Raw genomic sequence first — 18,190 nt, forward strand, 5'->3', positions numbered from 1 at the left:
CCCCCCAACCACACTCCAGAGACATGCTGGCAGTCTAATTGGCTCCTCTCTGTGTTGGCCCTCTGTGTATGCATGTGAGATGGGATTGTAGGCTCCTCGGGGGCGGGGACTAATGTAAAGTGCTGCGTAAATTGTCGGCGCTGTGTAAATACCTCTAATAATAAATAAATGAATAGAGGGGGTATCTGTTAGGAACATCTCCTTTTAGTTCTCATGCAGCCTGCTCAAAGCATGCGTTTGGATTGCGGTAGGCTGCGTTTGACCTGCTTTGCCCGCAATGCAAACGCATCTCAATCAGGCCCGTGTGTGTCCAAAGAATTGCAAAGCCTTAAAGATCTCATCTGCCCCCCGGCATGGAAGTCACCGGGAATGTGCTGAGCTGGGATTGGTGCTTCAAGAGCCAGGACCACCAGGGCCCGTCATTACAAGACGCAGAGCGGCTGCCAGGGGCCACAGCGCCACGTTTCCGCTGCGACATTTCACGTGACGTTCTTTGACTGAACGCATTCTATGTGCTTCCTTTATCTCTCGCAGTGACCTTGTATAGCTGCTCCGTTGGACAGTCGGACTGCAGCCGCTGCCAGGCGCTGGGCCCCGAGTACATGTGTGTGTGGTGCGGGGAGGAAGGTGACGCATCGTGCGTGCAGAGGGATCAGTGTCAGCAGGCCGCCATTGACGTTTGTCCCGCGCCTCGTATCTTCTCCGTGAGTATTCACCAACGCATGTATGTGAGTAACAATGGGACTACTTCCCGAGCACCACCGACCTCCCTCGTTGCGTGTCAGATCCCTGCTCCACACAGGAGCCAGGCTCCTCCCCTCAGCATGCTTCCTGTTGGTTGAAGGGGGGTTCTCATGCTTCCTGTTGGTTGGGCGGAGGAGTTGTCATGCTTCCTGTTGGTTGATCTGGGGGTGTCATGCTTCCTATTGGTTGGGGGGAGGGGTTCTCATGCTTCCTGTTGGTTGGGCGGAGGAGTTGTCATGCTTCCTGTTGGTTGATCTGGGGGTGTCATGCTTCCTATTGGTTGGGGGGAGGGGTTCTCATGCTTCCTGTTGGTTGGGCGGAGGAGTTGTCATGCTTCCTGTTGGTTGATCTGGGGGTGTCATGCTTCCTATTGGTTGGGGGGAGGGGTTCTCATGCTTCCTGTTGGTTGGGCGGAGGAGTTGTCATGCTTCCTGTTGGTTGATCTGGGGGTGTCATGCTTCCTATTGGTTGGGGGGAGGGGTTCTCATGCTTCCTGTTGGTTGGGCGGAGGAGTTGTCATGCTTCCTGTTGGTTGATCTGGGGGTGTCATGCTTCCTATTGGTTGGGGGGAGGGGTTCTCATGCTTCCTGTTGGTTGGGCGGAGGAGTTGTCATGCTTCCTGTTGGTTGATCTGGGGGTGTCATGCTTCCTATTGGTTGGGGGGAGGGGTTCTCATGCTTCCTGTTGGTTGGGCGGAGGAGTTGTCATGCTTCCTGTTGGTTGATCTGGGGGTGTCATGCTTCCTATTGGTTGGGGGGAGGGGTTCTCATGCTTCCTGTTGGTTGGGCGGAGGAGTTGTCATGCTTCCTGTTGGTTGATCTGGGGGTGTCATGCTTCCTATTGGTTGGGGGGAGGGGTTCTCATGCTTCCTGTTGGTTGGGCGGAGGAGTTGTCATGCTTCCTGTTGGTTGATCTGGGGGTGTCATGCTTCCTATTGGTTGGGGGGAGGGGTTCTCATGCTTCCTGTTGGTTGGGCGGAGGAGTTGTCATGCTTCCTGTTGGTTGATCTGGGGGTGTCATGCTTCCTATTGGTTGGGGGGAGGGGTTCTCATGCTTCCTGTTGGTTGGGCGGAGGAGTTGTCATGCTTCCTGTTGGTTGATCTGGGGGTGTCATGCTTCCTATTGGTTGGGGGGAGGGGTTCTCATGCTTCCTGTTGGTTGGGCGGAGGAGTTGTCATGCTTCCTGTTGGTTGATCTGGGGGTGTCATGCTTCCTATTGGTTGGGGGGAGGGGTTCTCATGCTTCCTGTTGGTTGGGCGGAGGAGTTGTCATGCTTCCTGTTGGTTGATCTGGGGGTGTCATGCTTCCTATTGGTTGGGGGGAGGGGTTCTCATGCTTCCTGTTGGTTGGGCGGAGGAGTTGTCATGCTTCCTGTTGGTTGATCTGGGGGTGTCATGCTTCCTATTGGTTGGGGGGAGGGGTTCTCATGCTTCCTGTTGGTTGGGCGGAGGAGTTGTCATGCTTCCTGTTGGTTGATCTGGGGGTGTCATGCTTCCTATTGGTTGGGGGGAGGGGTTCTCATGCTTCCTGTTGGTTGGGCGGAGGAGTTGTCATGCTTCCTGTTGGTTGATCTGGGGGTGTCATGCTTCCTATTGGTTGGGGGGAGGGGTTCTCATGCTTCCTGTTGGTTGGGCGGAGGAGTTGTCATGCTTCCTGTTGGTTGATCTGGGGGTGTCATGCTTCCTATTGGTTGGGGGGAGGGGTTCTCATGCTTCCTGTTGGTTGGGCGGAGGAGTTGTCATGCTTCCTGTTGGTTGATCTGGGGGTGTCATGCTTCCTATTGGTTGGGGGGAGGGGTTCTCATGCTTCCTGTTGGTTGGGCGGAGGAGTTGTCATGCTTCCTGTTGGTTGATCTGGGGGTGTCATGCTTCCTATTGGTTGGGGGGAGGGGTTCTCATGCTTCCTGTTGGTTGGGCGGAGGAGTTGTCATGCTTCCTGTTGGTTGATCTGGGGGTGTCATGCTTCCTATTGGTTGGGGGGAGGGGTTCTCATGCTTCCTGTTGGTTGGGCGGAGGAGTTGTCATGCTTCCTGTTGGTTGATCTGGGGGTGTCATGCTTCCTATTGGTTGGGGGGAGGGGTTCTCATGCTTCCTGTTGGTTGGGCGGAGGAGTTGTCATGCTTCCTGTTGGTTGATCTGGGGGTGTCATGCTTCCTATTGGTTGGGGGGAGGGGTTCTCATGCTTCCTGTTGGTTGGGCGGAGGAGTTGTCATGCTTCCTGTTGGTTGATCTGGGGGTGTCATGCTTCCTATTGGTTGGGGGGAGGGGTTCTCATGCTTCCTGTTGGTTGGGCGGAGGAGTTGTCATGCTTCCTGTTGGTTGATCTGGGGGTGTCATGCTTCCTATTGGTTGGGGGGAGGGGTTCTCATGCTTCCTGTTGGTTGGGCGGAGGAGTTGTCATGCTTCCTGTTGGTTGATCTGGGGGTGTCATGCTTCCTATTGGTTGGGGGGAGGGGTTCTCATGCTTCCTGTTGGTTGGGCGGAGGAGTTGTCATGCTTCCTGTTGGTTGGGGGGAGGGGTTCTCATGCTTCCTGTTGGTTGGGCGGAGGAGTTGTCATGCTTCCTGTTGGTTGGGGGGAGGGGTTCTCATGCTTCCTGTTGGTTGGGGGGAGGAGTTGTCATGCTTCCTGTTGGTTGATCTGTTTTGCTTCTCTTGCAGTTTTCTCCGTCCACTGGGATTATTGACGGCGGAACGATCGTAACGATTACTGGACAGAACATGGGCCAGAAAGCAGAGGACGTGTCTGTGACGGTGGGTGAGCGGCCGTGCACCCTTCTGCCTCATTTATATGTCGTCTCTAACAGGTAAGCCCTACAGCTGCTCCTGCTCCCTACAGCTGCTCCCGCTCCCTACAGCTGCTCCCGCTCCCTACAGCTGCTCCCGCTCCCTACAGCTGCTCCCGCTCCCTACAGCTGCTCCCGCTCCCTACAGCTGCTCCCTACAGCTGTTCCCGCTCCCTACAGCTGCTCCCGCTCCCTACAGCTGCTCCCGCTCCCTACAGCTGCTCCCGCTCCCTACAGCTGCTCCTGCTCCCTACAGCTGCTCCCGCTCCCTACAGCTGCTCCCTACAGCTGTTCCCGCTCCCTACAGCTGCTCCCGCTCCCTACAGCTGCTCCCGCTCCCTACAGCTGCTCCCGCTCCCTACAGCTGCTCCCTACAGCTGTTCCCGCTCCCTACAGCTGCTCCCGCTCCCTACAGCTGCTCCCGCTCCCTACAGCTGCTCCCGCTCCAAGGGGGGGCAGGGCAATGAGAATAAGTGCACTTTATCTAGAAGTACCCTTCGTCTTTCAATGCATCCTACTCTGCACTCTGCACTCTTACGCGGCATTCTGACCTTTATGTGCCGGAAAGTCTAATGTCGGTGATGAACCGCTTATAAATCTTCCAGTAGCGGCTCATCAGGCCGAACGCTTCCTGAAATAGACGTGTTTATGTCTCTGCGTGTTGCCGGATCCCGTGTTACTTGTAATGGGTTCAGCTTTGGCGCGTTGCCCGTGCGTCTTCATGATGCAGTGACGCAGCGCCCTCTGCTGGGGGATAGTGTTCACGCACTATTATAAATAAAGCTGATTACAGGATCGCTGTAGACCAGGGGCGCCCCCAGCAGTGTTACTCCACACCAGGGGCGCCCCCAGCAGTGTTACTCTACACCAGGGGCGCCCCCAGCAGTGTTACTCCACACCAGGGGCGCCCCCAGCAGTGTTACTCTACATCAGGGGCGCCCCCAGCAGTGTTACTCTACACCAGGGGCGCCCCCAGCAGTGTTACTCTACATCAGGGGCGCCCCCAGCAGTGTTACTCTACATCAGGGGCGCCACAACTGCGGGAGGGGGGGCGTGGCGGTGCATTGAAGTCAATGCACCGCAGCCACGCCCTCCTGCCCGCAGTGCGATCGCCCGCACCCGGAACGCGGGCACGTTAGTACCTGCGTTCTGGTCCAGTGCGATCTGCAAGCACTGATGTGTCTGCGTTCCGGGTGCGGGCGATCACACTGCGGCCGATCCTTCATCGGGGTATCAATAACCTATTCTGGGTGTCGGGGTCGATGGGGGTAATAAAAATCTAACGATTCATTTATTTGGACGTCTCTCTCGGAGTTTCTGCCCCAAACACTCTAATATCCTTTCCCCCCCCCCTCCCCCGATGTCCTTCCCGCTCTATAGAATCGTGTGCAGTCTGTCAGCCAGTCAAGGCGTGGAGTCCGGGCATGTGAAAGTCTCTGTCAGCGGCCGCGAACCCGGAGAGTCCACCCAAATGTTCTACTACCAGGTGAGTCCCAGCAGAAATGTTGGGGGAGGAGCTAAAGTCTCCCGGGGACAGCAATGCACCTCACCCAGGTAGATAGACGATGATATTACCAGGGACGCACCGATACCGAGTACAGGGCACCGATACTTTTCCCCCGGTACTCGCCGATACCAATTACCGATACCGGAAGTCCCCCATTCAGGAAGCCAGGCGGCGTGTAATGACTCGCCACCCGGCCTCCTGATTACCAAGAAAGCCGTCCCATAGGAATCCCTCAGTGCGGATCTCTGTCCCCTCTCACCTCGGCATGTCCGGCCTGTCGCCCCCGGGGGCCCCTCCAGCCAGGAGCGGCCTTCCTCCGGTACTCACCCAGAGCCGCCTTGCTGGCCAATTATGGAAGCCGGGTGCTGTGTAACGACGCGGCGCCCTGCTTTCCGATTGGCCGGGAAGTCGGCTCCATGCTCTCTCATCGCCAGTGACGAGGGAGCATGGAGCCGCTTCCCGGCCAATCAGGAAGCCGGGCGCCCTGTGATGAGGCGCAGGAAGTATCGGGCTCGGCATCGGAGCATTTGGCCAAAACAGGTTTTATTTAAACATGTAACGTTGGCATGCTGAGGAAGGGTGTACGGATTAACTAGGGAAGGCAAATATGGGCAGCGCAGGGGCGTAGAGGTTAGCGCTTCTGGGGGCCCCCGGTTCGAATCCTGGCCAGGATACTATCTGCATGGAGTTTGCATGTCCTGCCTGTGCTGTGCGGGTTTCCTCCAGGTATTCTAAAGACACGCTGGAGGGTTAATTGGCTCCTCTCTAAGTTGGCCCTCTATGTATGCATGTGAGATGGGGATCTTTAGATTGTAAGCTCCTCGGGGGCGGGGACTGATGTGATTGTGCTGCGTACATTGTCAGCGCTCTATAAATACCTGTAATAAATAAATAAGCAGATCAGACTTCAGCTTACCATGGCAACCACTGAGCTTACCATGGCAACCACTGATCTTACCATGGCAACCACTGATCTTACCATGGCAACCACTGAGCTTACCATGGCAACCACTGATCTTGTGTTCCCCCCCATAGAGATACATTGACACCGCTCCTCAGCCAAGGCCACTATGACTGTGTTGAGGGCCGGTCTGGGAATCTTTTCTGTGAAAATGTGTATGCCACCAGGCAAGGGTCATTTGATTGCAAGCTCTGCTGGAGCATTGACTGATATCTGTGCCATCGTTACAGGACCCCGAGCTCCACTCCCTGACTCCGGTGAGAGGTCCGATGGCCGGAGGAACAAAGATCACCATCTCTGGAATCAAGCTGTCCACCGGAGACACCATTGCAGTGACAGTGGCAGACTTGCCTTGTGAAGTGTCAGTAAAGATTTTGTGTTGTGTTGATGAGGTCACATGACGTCTGAAGTCCTCTGTGCTGACGGCAGGTTTGTCCTCTTCCTTGCAGATCCGGGAATGTGACGGACGGTCGGATATGTTGCATTACCAGCCCGAGTTCTGTGCGGCAGGAGGAGGCGCCAGTCCTTGTGTTCTATGGTGAAGTAAAGCGAAGCCTGGAGGGAACGTTGTACAACTACACGGAGAATCCCACCATCTCCTCCGCTTCCCCATCCAAAGCCTTTTATGGGTACATGAGAAGAGATCAAATGGTTTTATCTCCGCTGCCCCTCGCCCCTTCTCCGCTGCTCCTCGCCCCTTCTCCGCTGCTCCTCGCCCCTTCTCCGCTGCTCCTCGCCCCTTCTCCGCTGCTCCTCGCCCCTTCTCCGCTGCTCCTCGCCCCTTCTCCGCTGCTCCTCGCCCCTTCTCCGCTGCTCCTCGCCCCTTCTCCGCTGCTCCTCGCCCCTTCTCCGCTGCTCCTCGCCCCTTCTCCGCTGCTCCTCGCCCCTTCTCCGCTGCTCCTCGCCCCTTCTCCGCTGCTCCTCGCCCCTTCTCCGCTGCTCCTCGCCCCTTCTCCGCTGCTCCTCGCCCCTTCTCCGCTGCTCCTCGCCCCTTCTCCGCTGCTCCTCGCCCCTTCTCCGCTGCTCCTCGCCCCTTCTCCGCTGCTCCTCGCCCCTTCTCCGCTGCTCCTCGCCCCTTCTCCGCTGCTCCTCGCCCCTTCTCCGCTGCTCCTCGCCCCTTCTCCGCTGCTCCTCGCCCCTTCTCCGCTGCTCCTCGCCCCTTCTCCGCTGCTCCTCGCCCCTTCTCCGCTGCTCCTCGCCCCTTCTCCGCTGCTCCTCGCCCCTTCTCCGCTGCTCCTCGCCCCTTCTCCGCTGCTCCTCGCCCCTTCTCCGCTGCTCCTCGCCCCTTCTCCGCTGCTCCTCGCCCCTTCTCCGCTGCTCCTCGCCCCTTCTCCGCTGCTCCTCGCCCCTTCTCCGCTGCTCCTCGCCCCTTCTCCGCTGCTCCTCGCCCCTTCTCCGCTGCTCCTCGCCCCTTCTCCGCTGCTCCTCGCCCCTTCTCCGCTGCTCCTCGCCCCTTCTCCGCTGCTCCTCGCCCCTTCTCCGCTGCTCCTCGCCCCTTCTCCGCTGCTCCTCGCCCCTTCTCCGCTGCTCCTCGCCCCTTCTCCGCTGCTCCTCGCCCCTTCTCCGCTGCTCCTCGCCCCTTCTCCGCTGCTCCTCGCCCCTTCTCCGCTGCTCCTCGCCCCTTCTCCGCTGCTCCTCGCCCCTTCTCCGCTGCTCCTCGCCCCTTCTCCGCTGCTCCTCGCCCCTTCTCCGCTGCTCCTCGCCCCTTCTCCGCTGCTCCTCGCCCCTTCTCCGCTGCTCCTCGCCCCTTCTCCGCTGCTCCTCGCCCCTTCTCCGCTGCTCCTCGCCCCTTCTCCGCTGCTCCTCGCCCCTTCTCCGCTGCTCCTCGCCCCTTCTCCGCTGCTCCTCGCCCCTTCTCCGCTGCTCCTCGCCCCTTCTCCGCTGCTCCTCGCCCCTTCTCCGCTGCTCCTCGCCCCTTCTCCGCTGCTCCTCGCCCCTTCTCCGCTGCTCCTCGCCCCTTCTCCGCTGCTCCTCGCCCCTTCTCCGCTGCTCCTCGCCCCTTCTCCGCTGCTCCTCGCCCCTTCTCCGCTGCTCCTCGCCCCTTCTCCGCTGCTCCTCGCCCCTTCTCCGCTGCTCCTCGCCCCTTCTCCGCTGCTCCTCGCCCCTTCTCCGCTGCTCCTCGCCCCTTCTCCGCTGCTCCTCGCCCCTTCTCCGCTGCTCCTCGCCCCTTCTCCGCTGCTCCTCGCCCCTTCTCCGCTGCTCCTCGCCCCTTCTCCGCTGCTCCTCGCCCCTTCTCCGCTGCTCCTCGCCCCTTCTCCGCTGCTCCTCGCCCCTTCTCCGCTGCTCCTCGCCCCTTCTCCGCTGCTCCTCGCCCCTTCTCCGCTGCTCCTCGCCCCTTCTCCGCTGCTCCTCGCCCCTTCTCCGCTGCTCCTCGCCCCTTCTCCGCTGCTCCTCGCCCCTTCTCCGCTGCTCCTCGCCCCTTCTCCGCTGCTCCTCGCCCCTTCTCCGCTGCTCCTCGCCCCTTCTCCGCTGCTCCTCGCCCCTTCTCCGCTGCTCCTCGCCCCTTCTCCGCTGCTCCTCGCCCCTTCTCCGCTGCTCCTCGCCCCTTCTCCGCTGCTCCTCGCCCCTTCTCCGCTGCTCCTCGCCCCTTCTCCGCTGCTCCTCGCCCCTTCTCCGCTGCTCCTCGCCCCTTCTCCGCTGCTCCTCGCCCCTTCTCCGCTGCTCCTCGCCCCTTCTCCGCTGCTCCTCGCCCCTTCTCCGCTGCTCCTCGCCCCTTCTCCGCTGCTCCTCGCCCCTTCTCCGCTGCTCCTCGCCCCTTCTCCGCTGCTCCTCGCCCCTTCTCCGCTGCTCCTCGCCCCTTCTCCGCTGCTCCTCGCCCCTTCTCCGCTGCTCCTCGCCCCTTCTCCGCTGCTCCTCGCCCCTTCTCCGCTGCTCCTCGCCCCTTCTCCGCTGCTCCTCGCCCCTTCTCCGCTGCTCCTCGCCCCTTCTCCGCTGCTCCTCGCCCCTTCTCCGCTGCTCCTCGCCCCTTCTCCGCTGCTCCTCGCCCCTTCTCCGCTGCTCCTCGCCCCTTCTCCGCTGCTCCTCGCCCCTTCTCCGCTGCTCCTCGCCCCTTCTCCGCTGCTCCTCGCCCCTTCTCCGCTGCTCCTCGCCCCTTCTCCGCTGCTCCTCGCCCCTTCTCCGCTGCTCCTCGCCCCTTCTCCGCTGCTCCTCGCCCCTTCTCCGCTGCTCCTCGCCCCTTCTCCGCTGCTCCTCGCCCCTTCTCCGCTGCTCCTCGCCCCTTCTCCGCTGCTCCTCGCCCCTTCTCCGCTGCTCCTCGCCCCTTCTCCGCTGCTCCTCGCCCCTTCTCCGCTGCTCCTCGCCCCTTCTCCGCTGCTCCTCGCCCCTTCTCCGCTGCTCCTCGCCCCTTCTCCGCTGCTCCTCGCCCCTTCTCCGCTGCTCCTCGCCCCTTCTCCGCTGCTCCTCGCCCCTTCTCCGCTGCTCCTCGCCCCTTCTCCGCTGCTCCTCGCCCCTTCTCCGCTGCTCCTCGCCCCTTCTCCGCTGCTCCTCGCCCCTTCTCCGCTGCTCCTCGCCCCTTCTCCGCTGCTCCTCGCCCCTTCTCCGCTGCTCCTCGCCCCTTCTCCGCTGCTCCTCGCCCCTTCTCCGCTGCTCCTCGCCCCTTCTCCGCTGCTCCTCGCCCCTTCTCCGCTGCTCCTCGCCCCTTCTCCGCTGCTCCTCGCCCCTTCTCCGCTGCTCCTCGCCCCTTCTCCGCTGCTCCTCGCCCCTTCTCCGCTGCTCCTCGCCCCTTCTCCGCTGCTCCTCGCCCCTTCTCCGCTGCTCCTCGCCCCTTCTCCGCTGCTCCTCGCCCCTTCTCCGCTGCTCCTCGCCCCTTCTCCGCTGCTCCTCGCCCCTTCTCCGCTGCTCCTCGCCCCTTCTCCGCTGCTCCTCGCCCCTTCTCCGCTGCCCGCCCCTTATCTTAGCATTCAGGTATTCAGAGTAACGATACGAGCCGCCGTACATAAAGGAATAGGAAATTGTGGAGCCGTCCGACATTTTCCCTTCATCTGTTTCTTCTATTTACAGGGGCGGGCGACTTATCTCTGTCACTGGTTCAAACTTGGATGCCGTTCAGACTCCCCATATGACGGCTCTGATCAAGTCTCCCCCAGAAGAGCTTCGGAATGGAAATGGCGTTCACCGCAGGAAGAGGAGGAGGAGGGAACTGGGGCGCAGTATTGTGCAGGAGGTGAGAGAGATCTTTGGCACTTTAACTCTAAAGAGAGGTTTGTGTCACCCATTCAGATCCGAGTCACACGGCCTTATGGTAGCTTGCCCTTCCAGAAAGGTGTGATCACCTATCCACGCTCCCCTGCTACCTACCTGCTACTGCTGCCCTGATGAAGCGGGGGGCTTCCAAGTATGGGGGAGCGTGTGTCCTTCCCATGTGACAGTGCTCAGGCCGGAGCGGCCGATTGCCAGGCCCGAACACTGTCACTTCTGTGGGGATATCATCCACCCGGGTCAGCTCCAGCACCACGTCAGCTTACTTAAAGTGACATGAAACCCTCAGATTGTGTAACATAAACCAATACTGTAATGTGCGCCGCACTGTACTCCATGGTGGTTTCCCTTCTCTTTGCTGCTCTTCCTTTTAAATCCTCATGTCTTCTCATGCTGGGGGAGAACTTCCCTTTGCAGCCGAGTGCCTCTTCCTGTAGTGCTGGCTCAGGTTGTGAACCTGCACACAGACACCATGTAGCTATTCCGGAGACAAGGCAGTCTGCTGCAAAACAGAAGTTCTCCCCCAGCATGAGAAGAGATACGGATTTAAAAGGAAGAGCAGCAAAGAGAAGGGAAACTACCATGGATTACAGTATTGTTTCATGTTACACAATCTGAGGGTTTCATGTCACTTTAAGGCGGACTCCTACGTCAAAGGAATGTGCATGAGTGTTACTGCAAAGGCTCCGTTACTCTCCCAGACTGACCGCGATGCAGCGTCTCTTTAATTCAGTTAATATACCGTATCTCCTGCTGTTAAAGGAGGACTACGAGGTGAGTGATTGTCAGCCTCATAGTCCTAGCCGACCTGTGACAATGTAACTGTCACACGTCTGCTCAATAGATCGGGAAGTGAGGGAACACACAGCGTCGCTCGCTCACTTCTCGATCTATCCCTGCAGAGAGCCGTGACTGTCACTCACGGCTCCCTGCAGGGATTCCCCTGTCCGATCCTCCAGCGCTGACTGGCGGAACGGATGGGCGGAGGGGGCGGGTACAGCTGGCTCTGCCTCTAGATAGGAGGAGCCAGCTGTCAATCATGCAGCTGGGCGGATCCAGACAGTAAGGCCCCATTCACACTGAGCGATTTATGGAGCGATTTTTGCAGCGGTATCGCTCTATGTAGCTTCTCCAATACATTTCAATGGAGCTGTTCACATCTCGTCGCTCAATACCGCTTGTAGCTCGTCGCTCCTACATGACCCTTTTTTCGAGCGATTTCGAGCGATATTGCTCACAGCCCAATAGGAAAAAGTCGCGCGACAAGTTGCTCAAAATCGCGCAATTTTATGTCGCTCAGTGTGAATGGGGCCTAATGTCGGGATCCGTCCCGGCTGCGGCGTCTCAGTATACCGCGAGCTGTAGCTCCCTATATACTGAGCTTAGGGTGACGGGAGGGCGCTAGTTTGTGTCCTCCCGTTACCCTGAGGAGAACTATGGGGGAAAAAGCCCTGACCCCGTACTTCTCCTTTTAAAGATGGAGAACTATCACTTTAATTTTCTCCGAGCAGCGACGCCTGAGGCTTAAGATGCGCAGGTTATCTGCAGATGGCGAGGCATATTGGAGCCAGAGCCGGTCTGTGGGGGCAGCCGGCGAGCGCTTGCAGTGCCAGAAATGCTTTTATCACATGTTGGAAAATCACTTTGGTCCTCACTTGTTCCATTGTCTCCATAAATAGAAAGTCTCTTTGTATCATCCGGCAAAATCCGAGGTAAAGGTCGGGATGAGATCTAGTACAGCGATAGCTAGACCTCCCAATGCCCCCCCGAGAGGTCTGACCTTCCAAGTCACCCATTGTTTCCTGTTCATGGGATACCTCCCGGGCCGCTGGTCAATGTCCTCAGTGATTACTCGTAATTCCTTCACCTAATCCTGGCTCAGTATGTGGCAGCGGGGAAATGAAGGGTGGCTGTCGCATCCAGTGGCACTCGCAACCTTAACCCCTTCATGACTGAGGCCCTTTTTTCATTTTTGGCACCCATGTTATATTCCACATTTTAGGCCTGAAAATGACATAAAACCCCCCAACGTTATATATTTTCTGAATGCCAAGACCCTATAGAATAAAATGGTGGTAGTTGAAAATTTTTATGTTGCGCAATATTAGCGCAACTCCTTATTAAACCCCAAAATTTAGTGACAAATTTAATTAAATGCCCCAAAACACAACAAATTACCCATTTTTTTAATGAAATATAAAAGATGAGGTTACAACGAGTAAAACGATACCCAACATGCCCAGTTTACAGATTGCGTGCGACCGTGAAACGGCGAAAAACTGCAGTACCCCAAATCACTTCTGTTGTAAAGCCGACAGTCGGCTCTACAAGTTTAAACAGAGTCCCGGCGGCAAAAGTCGCCGGGAGGAACAGCCCCCGATGCTGGCGACGTACACTGTACGTCGTCAGTCACGAAGGGGTTAAAGAACTCCAGTCATTGCTACCAGGATGGTGGGGGGGGAGTCAAAGCTTGCAGATTAAAGGAGATCTATGGGGTTAAGTCTTTCCCTCATAGTTCTCAGGGTCACAGGGGGACACAAACTAGCGTCCTCCCGTCACCCTAAGCTCAGTATATAGGGAGCTGCAGCTCGCGGTATACTGAGACCCCGCAGCCGGAGCGGATCCCGACATTGATATCCGCCCAGCTGCGTGATTGACAGCTGGCTCTGCCTATCCAGAGGCCGCTGTACCCGGCCCCTCCCCCGTGCGTTCTACAAGTCAGCGCTGGTGAATCGGAGCGCGGAGGGGGGAATCCAGCCCCTCCCCCTGTCACGGCAGAGAGCCGTGACATGATCGAGAGGTGAGCGAGCGACGGTATGTGTTCGCTCACTTCCCGATCTACTGAGCCGACCTGTGACAGTCTCATTGTCACACGTCGCCCCGAACTATGAGGTGAGTGAAAAGCCCCTCCCCCTCATAGTTCTCCTTTAAATGCCCCAGGCCTCTTAGATTTCTGCAGCAATGAATTTTGAATGATCAGTTTTGTTCATGGAGATCCTTTCAGGAATAAAAGGCGCTAGCAGGCGTGTGTCCCATCTTTGTCCAATTCATAAAGAAGAACTTCACTCTCCTATGTTTTCGTAGAACCCCCTCTCACCTTTGGTTCAGCGTTGTCCTCACCTGCCCAATGAAGTCAGGGTTGTCCCACTGCGATCCAATGATGAGGTGACGGAGCTGGGGTCCCATGCCGCTATCTTGGTGCTCCATCATCGGGAGCTTGGCTGCCTCTTCTGGGATTAGACAGCCGGCCCCCCGAAGACCAGCACAGCTCTGCCCACCAGTCACCCCATTATTATTATTATACAGGGGTTATATGGCGCCAACAGTGTGCGCGGCGCTGTACAATATAAGGAAGACATTACAAGTCACAATACAATTCAAGACAGGATGGTAAGGAGGGCCCCGCCCCCGAGGGCTTACAATCTAATAGGGAGGGGCCAGTGATACATGAGGAGGGAGCTGTGTGGGGGTGAATGGTTGAGCAGTTGGGTTGAGGTGGGATCGGCTTCCCTGAAGAGATGAGTCTTAAAGGAGAAGTACGAGGTCGGGGCTTTTCCCCATAGTTCTCCTTAGGGTAACGGGAGGACACAAACTAGCGTCCTCCCATCACCCTAAGCTCAGTATATAGGGAGCTACAGCTCGCGGTATACTGAGACCGCCGCAGCCGGAGCGGATCCCGACATTACTGTCTGTATGCGCCATGCTGCGTGAGTGACAGCTGGCTCCGCCCATCTAGAGGCAGAACCAGCTGTACCCGCCCCCCTCCCCCGTCCGTTCTGCCAGTCAGCGCTGGAGGATCGGAGCTAGGAGCGGGGAATCCAGCCCCTCCCCCTGTCACAGCAGAGAGCCGTGACAGGATCGAGAGGTGAGCGAGCGCCGGTATGTGTTCGCTCACCTCCCGATCTCATTGTCACAGGTTGGCTAGAACTATGAGGTGAGTGACAAGCCCCTCCCCTCACCCCTCATAGTTCTCCTTTAAGGGATCGCCTAAAGGTAGTCAGAGTGGGAGATAGATGGACAGGTTGGGGTAAAGAGTTCCAGAGGATGGGAGAGACTCTAGAGAAGTCCTGGAGGCGAGCATGGGAGGAGTTGACGAGGGAGCTAGAGGGTAGAAGGTCTTTTGAAGAGCGGAGAGGAAGGTTAGGGTGATACTTTGAGACGAGGTTGGAGATATAGACGGGGGGCGGAGTTGTGGACGGCTTTGTACGCGGTTGTTAATATTTTGAATGTTATCCTCTGGGCGAGTGGAAGCCAGTGCAGGGATCGGCAGAGGGATCGGCATAGCCGTTCCTGAGAACGCCGCCATTGTGGACGTGCTCTTTGTCCTGGACAATGTTCGGATTCCGTTCGGCAGTCTCGGGGAGAGCTTCACCTACCTTAGGAACCCGACTCTGAAACCTCTGAACAGAGACAACCCGAATAAACCCTACAGCCTGAAGCCTGGGAACGTGCTGGACATAGAGGTGACCCGAATACAGCAATCTGATTTCTAGGGCTGCGGAAACTATCGATTAATTCCTCGATTTAATCTTTCATTATTTTGATCGGTACTCACCTCTCCGCCGGCTTCCGGGAGATCCGGTGACGTCACCGGACTCCTCCCCCCTTTCCTTCAATGTGCTGGATGAGTGTGATCCTAGTTCATTTTATGACTTCATTGATGTGCTGTATGTGTATAGGTCATGGCTGTGCTGTATGTGTATAGGTCATGACTGTGCTGTATGTGTATAGGTCATGGCTGTGCTGTATGTGTATAGGTCATGGCTGTGCTGTATGTGTATAGGTCATGGCTGTGCTGTATGTGTATAGGTCATGGCTGTGCTGTATGTGTATAGGTCATGGCTGTGCTGTATGTGTATAGGTCATCGCTGTGCTGTATGTGTATAGGTCATCGCTGTGCTGTATGTGTATAGGTAATTGCTGTGCTGTATGTGTATAGGTCATTGCTGTGCTGTATGTGTATAGGTCATTGCTGTGCTGTATGTGTATAGGTCATTGCTGTGCTGTATGTGTATAGGTCATTGCTGTGCTGTATGTGTATAGGTCATTGCTGTGCTGTATGTGTATAGGTCATTGCTGTGCTGTATGTGTATAGGTCATTGCTGTGCTGTATGTGTATAGGTCATTGCTGTGCTGTATGTGTATAGGTCATTGCTGTGCTGTATGTGTATAGGTCATTGCTGTGCTGTATGTGTATAGGTCATTGCTGTGCTGTATGTGTATAGGTCATTGCTGTGCTGTATGTGTATAGGTCATTGCTGTGCTGTATGTGTATAGGTCATTGCTGTGCTGTATGTGTATAGGTCATTGCTGTGCTGTATGTGTATAGGTCATTGCTGTGCTGTATGTGTATAGGTCATTGCTGTGCTGTATGTGTATAGGTCATTGCTGTGCTGTATGTGTATAGGTCATTGCTGTGCTGTATGTGTATAGGTCATTGCTGTGCTGTATGTGTATAGGTCATTGCTGTGCTGTATGTGTATAGGTCATTGCTGTGCTGTATGTGTATAGGTCATCGCTGTGCTGTATGTGTATAGGTCATCGCTGTGCTGTATGTGTATAGGTCATTGCTGTGCTGTATGTGTATAGGCCATTGCTGTGCTGTATGTGTATAGGTCATCGCTGTGCTGTATGTGTATAGGCCAATGTGGTTGGATCTGTATGTGCGTTATCATTAATCGAACAGGAAAATGTTAATCGGTAACGGCCCTAATTATTTCCTCTACAAATCTGATGTTGGCCAATGTTTTCCCTCTCCGGGATATCACGTCGGATGTGTACTTTGTATCCCCAGGGAGAAGGTTTGGACACGGGGATTCAGAAGGAAGAAGTTCGCGCAATGATTGGAAATGGCGTCTGCACAGTGAAAACTCTCACCCACAACCACTTGTACTGCGAGCCGCCACTCGCCGCGCCGCAGCCGCTGGATGCCGGCGCCCCTTTGCCTCAGTTTGTGGTTAGTACATTTACGGCGCATGTCGGGGGAAGATAACAAGAGCGCGCAGACATGCGACGCATGCACATCGCGTCCCACGCTCGGAATGTCATTATTTCTTGCAGTTTGGAGAAGGAGCCAATCATTTTGTCCATTGTTGGAGTTCTGCGTGGAATGCGTCAGCTTTTGGCTTTTTTTAGTCTCCACTTTTTTGTGTCGCCAATAAAAACAAAAGAAATAAACACGAGAACACCGAAACATTTGTCATTGCAACAATTGTCTGTGCGGAGGGATGCGACAAATGCCGGGGTGCCAATATTCTGAGCCGTGACTGTGTATAGGGGGGAGGGGGGTGTATATGTTAGGGATGTACCAATACTCGTATCAGTATCGGTGCCGATGCCGAGTATTTGGGCGGGTACTCGTAGTCACGCCAATGCTCCGATACCTAGCCCGATACTTCTGGTATCAGGAAGCCGGGCAGCGCCTCATTACACAGCGCCCGGCTTCCTGATTGGCCAGAAAGCCGGCTCCATGCTCCCTCGCCACCTGGTGACGAGAAAGATGGAGACGGCTGATCAGGAAGCTGGGTGGCGAGTCTTTACACGGCGCCTGGCTTCCTGAATGCGACTTCAGGTACTCGGTATTCGGTATCGGCGAGTACCGGAAAAAAATATCAGTACTTGTACTCGATACCGAAATACCGGCATCGGTGCACCACTAGTGTGTGTGTGTATATATGTATCCAATACACATTATATATATATATATACTAGGGATGCACCGATACCACTTTTTTAAGACCGAGTACCGATACTTTTGATCAAGTACTCACCGATACCAATTACCGATACTTTTTCTTAAAGGGACAGGTCACATTTTTTCTAAAGCAATACAAACTAATGCTTTAAGGTCACTTTCTTAATATTACGATTCATGAGATGACGAGGGAGCGTGACGCCGGCTTCCCGGCCAATCAGAATGCCGGGCGCTGCGTCATTACACGGCGCCCGGCTTCCGGATTCGCTAGCTTCCTGACCAATCGGGAAGCCGGGCAGCGCGTCATGGCACGCTACCCGGCTTCCTGATTGGCCGGGAAGTCAGCTCCATGCTCTCTCATCACAAGTGACGAGAGAGCATGGAGCCGTTTCACGGGCGCCGTGTAATGATGCGCTGCCCGGCTTCCTGATACAGGAAGTACTCGTGCTGGGTATCGGAGCATTTGGGCGAGTACGAGTACCCAAATACTCGGTATCGGCGCCCATACCGATACTAGTATCGGTGCATCCCTAATGTATACCAATATACCGTATTGGATGGCGATTTGTCAATAAAGGACTTTTTGCTTCAAAACTTTTGGTGTGCTGGTGACAACCCTTTCTAGATCTGCATTGTTCACGGGGCCGTCCGTGGTCACTACGAGCACCCACCTGCTTGGCAGGTTTACTACTATTCCGGTAAGGAGTGCAGCTGGTTCTTGACTACATATATATATATATACTCGCATCAAAAGGATAGGTGCTGGGTAATGATCACTCCGCCTGGGCTAAGGTGTTCAGTTGTGATGCAGATTGTTTGAGTTATCCAAATGCCTTGAAGAAGTGCGTTTGCTGCATGAAGAATGTTTGCGGGACGCATGTATGTGAAATGTTTGATGTTACATGGAGGAGAGATGAATGCGGTTGTTGCTCCGGGACTCTGTCCCTCGGGTAGTATGTGCGATGGGCTGCCGCCATGTTGTTCTATGTGTATTCCTGACGCGTTTCTGATCTCCCTCAGATTCACATGGGGAATCTCCGCTTCAACCTCGGACAAGTGAAATACGACGTTGAGGGACAATCGAGTTTTCCCCGAGAGGCCAAGATTGGACTGGGAGTCAGCGCAGCTCTGCTCGTCCCTATTGTCCTCATCATCATTTTCATGTACAGGTACGTTGGCCCTGGTGTCAGTTATGTATCGGACGTGTACGCATGTAAGTCATTGTGTTTATTACCTTTCAATGATGACGGTACTCCCCCCCCCCCCCCCCCCTTTCCTCACCCCAGCCGCGGCGGCCTCTTTG

The 18,190-nt window shown here is 56.2% G+C and overlaps 1 protein-coding gene across 1 annotated transcript in view; it reads left to right on the forward strand.

Moving 5' to 3' along the window:
* The window catches only part of PLXNB3 (plexin B3), a 70,041-nt gene that overhangs the window by 33,355 nt on the left and 18,496 nt on the right, over positions 1-18,190 (forward strand). The window contains exons 12-20 of the mRNA XM_018572609.1: positions 535-704; positions 3,404-3,549; positions 4,909-5,014; positions 6,227-6,357; positions 6,446-6,625; positions 9,996-10,195; positions 14,445-14,656; positions 15,988-16,149; positions 17,908-18,056. Of these exons, the coding sequence (XP_018428111.1) occupies positions 535-704; positions 3,404-3,549; positions 4,909-5,014; positions 6,227-6,357; positions 6,446-6,625; positions 9,996-10,195; positions 14,445-14,656; positions 15,988-16,149; positions 17,908-18,056 (1,456 nt within the window). The remainder of the gene's footprint in view (positions 1-534; positions 705-3,403; positions 3,550-4,908; positions 5,015-6,226; positions 6,358-6,445; positions 6,626-9,995; positions 10,196-14,444; positions 14,657-15,987; positions 16,150-17,907; positions 18,057-18,190) is intronic.

The sequence above is a fragment of the Nanorana parkeri genome, unplaced genomic scaffold, assembly GCF_000935625.1.
Source record: "Nanorana parkeri isolate BGI_ZX_2015 unplaced genomic scaffold, ASM93562v1 scaffold2085, whole genome shotgun sequence".
NCBI classification, from domain to species: domain Eukaryota; kingdom Metazoa; phylum Chordata; class Amphibia; order Anura; family Dicroglossidae; genus Nanorana; species Nanorana parkeri.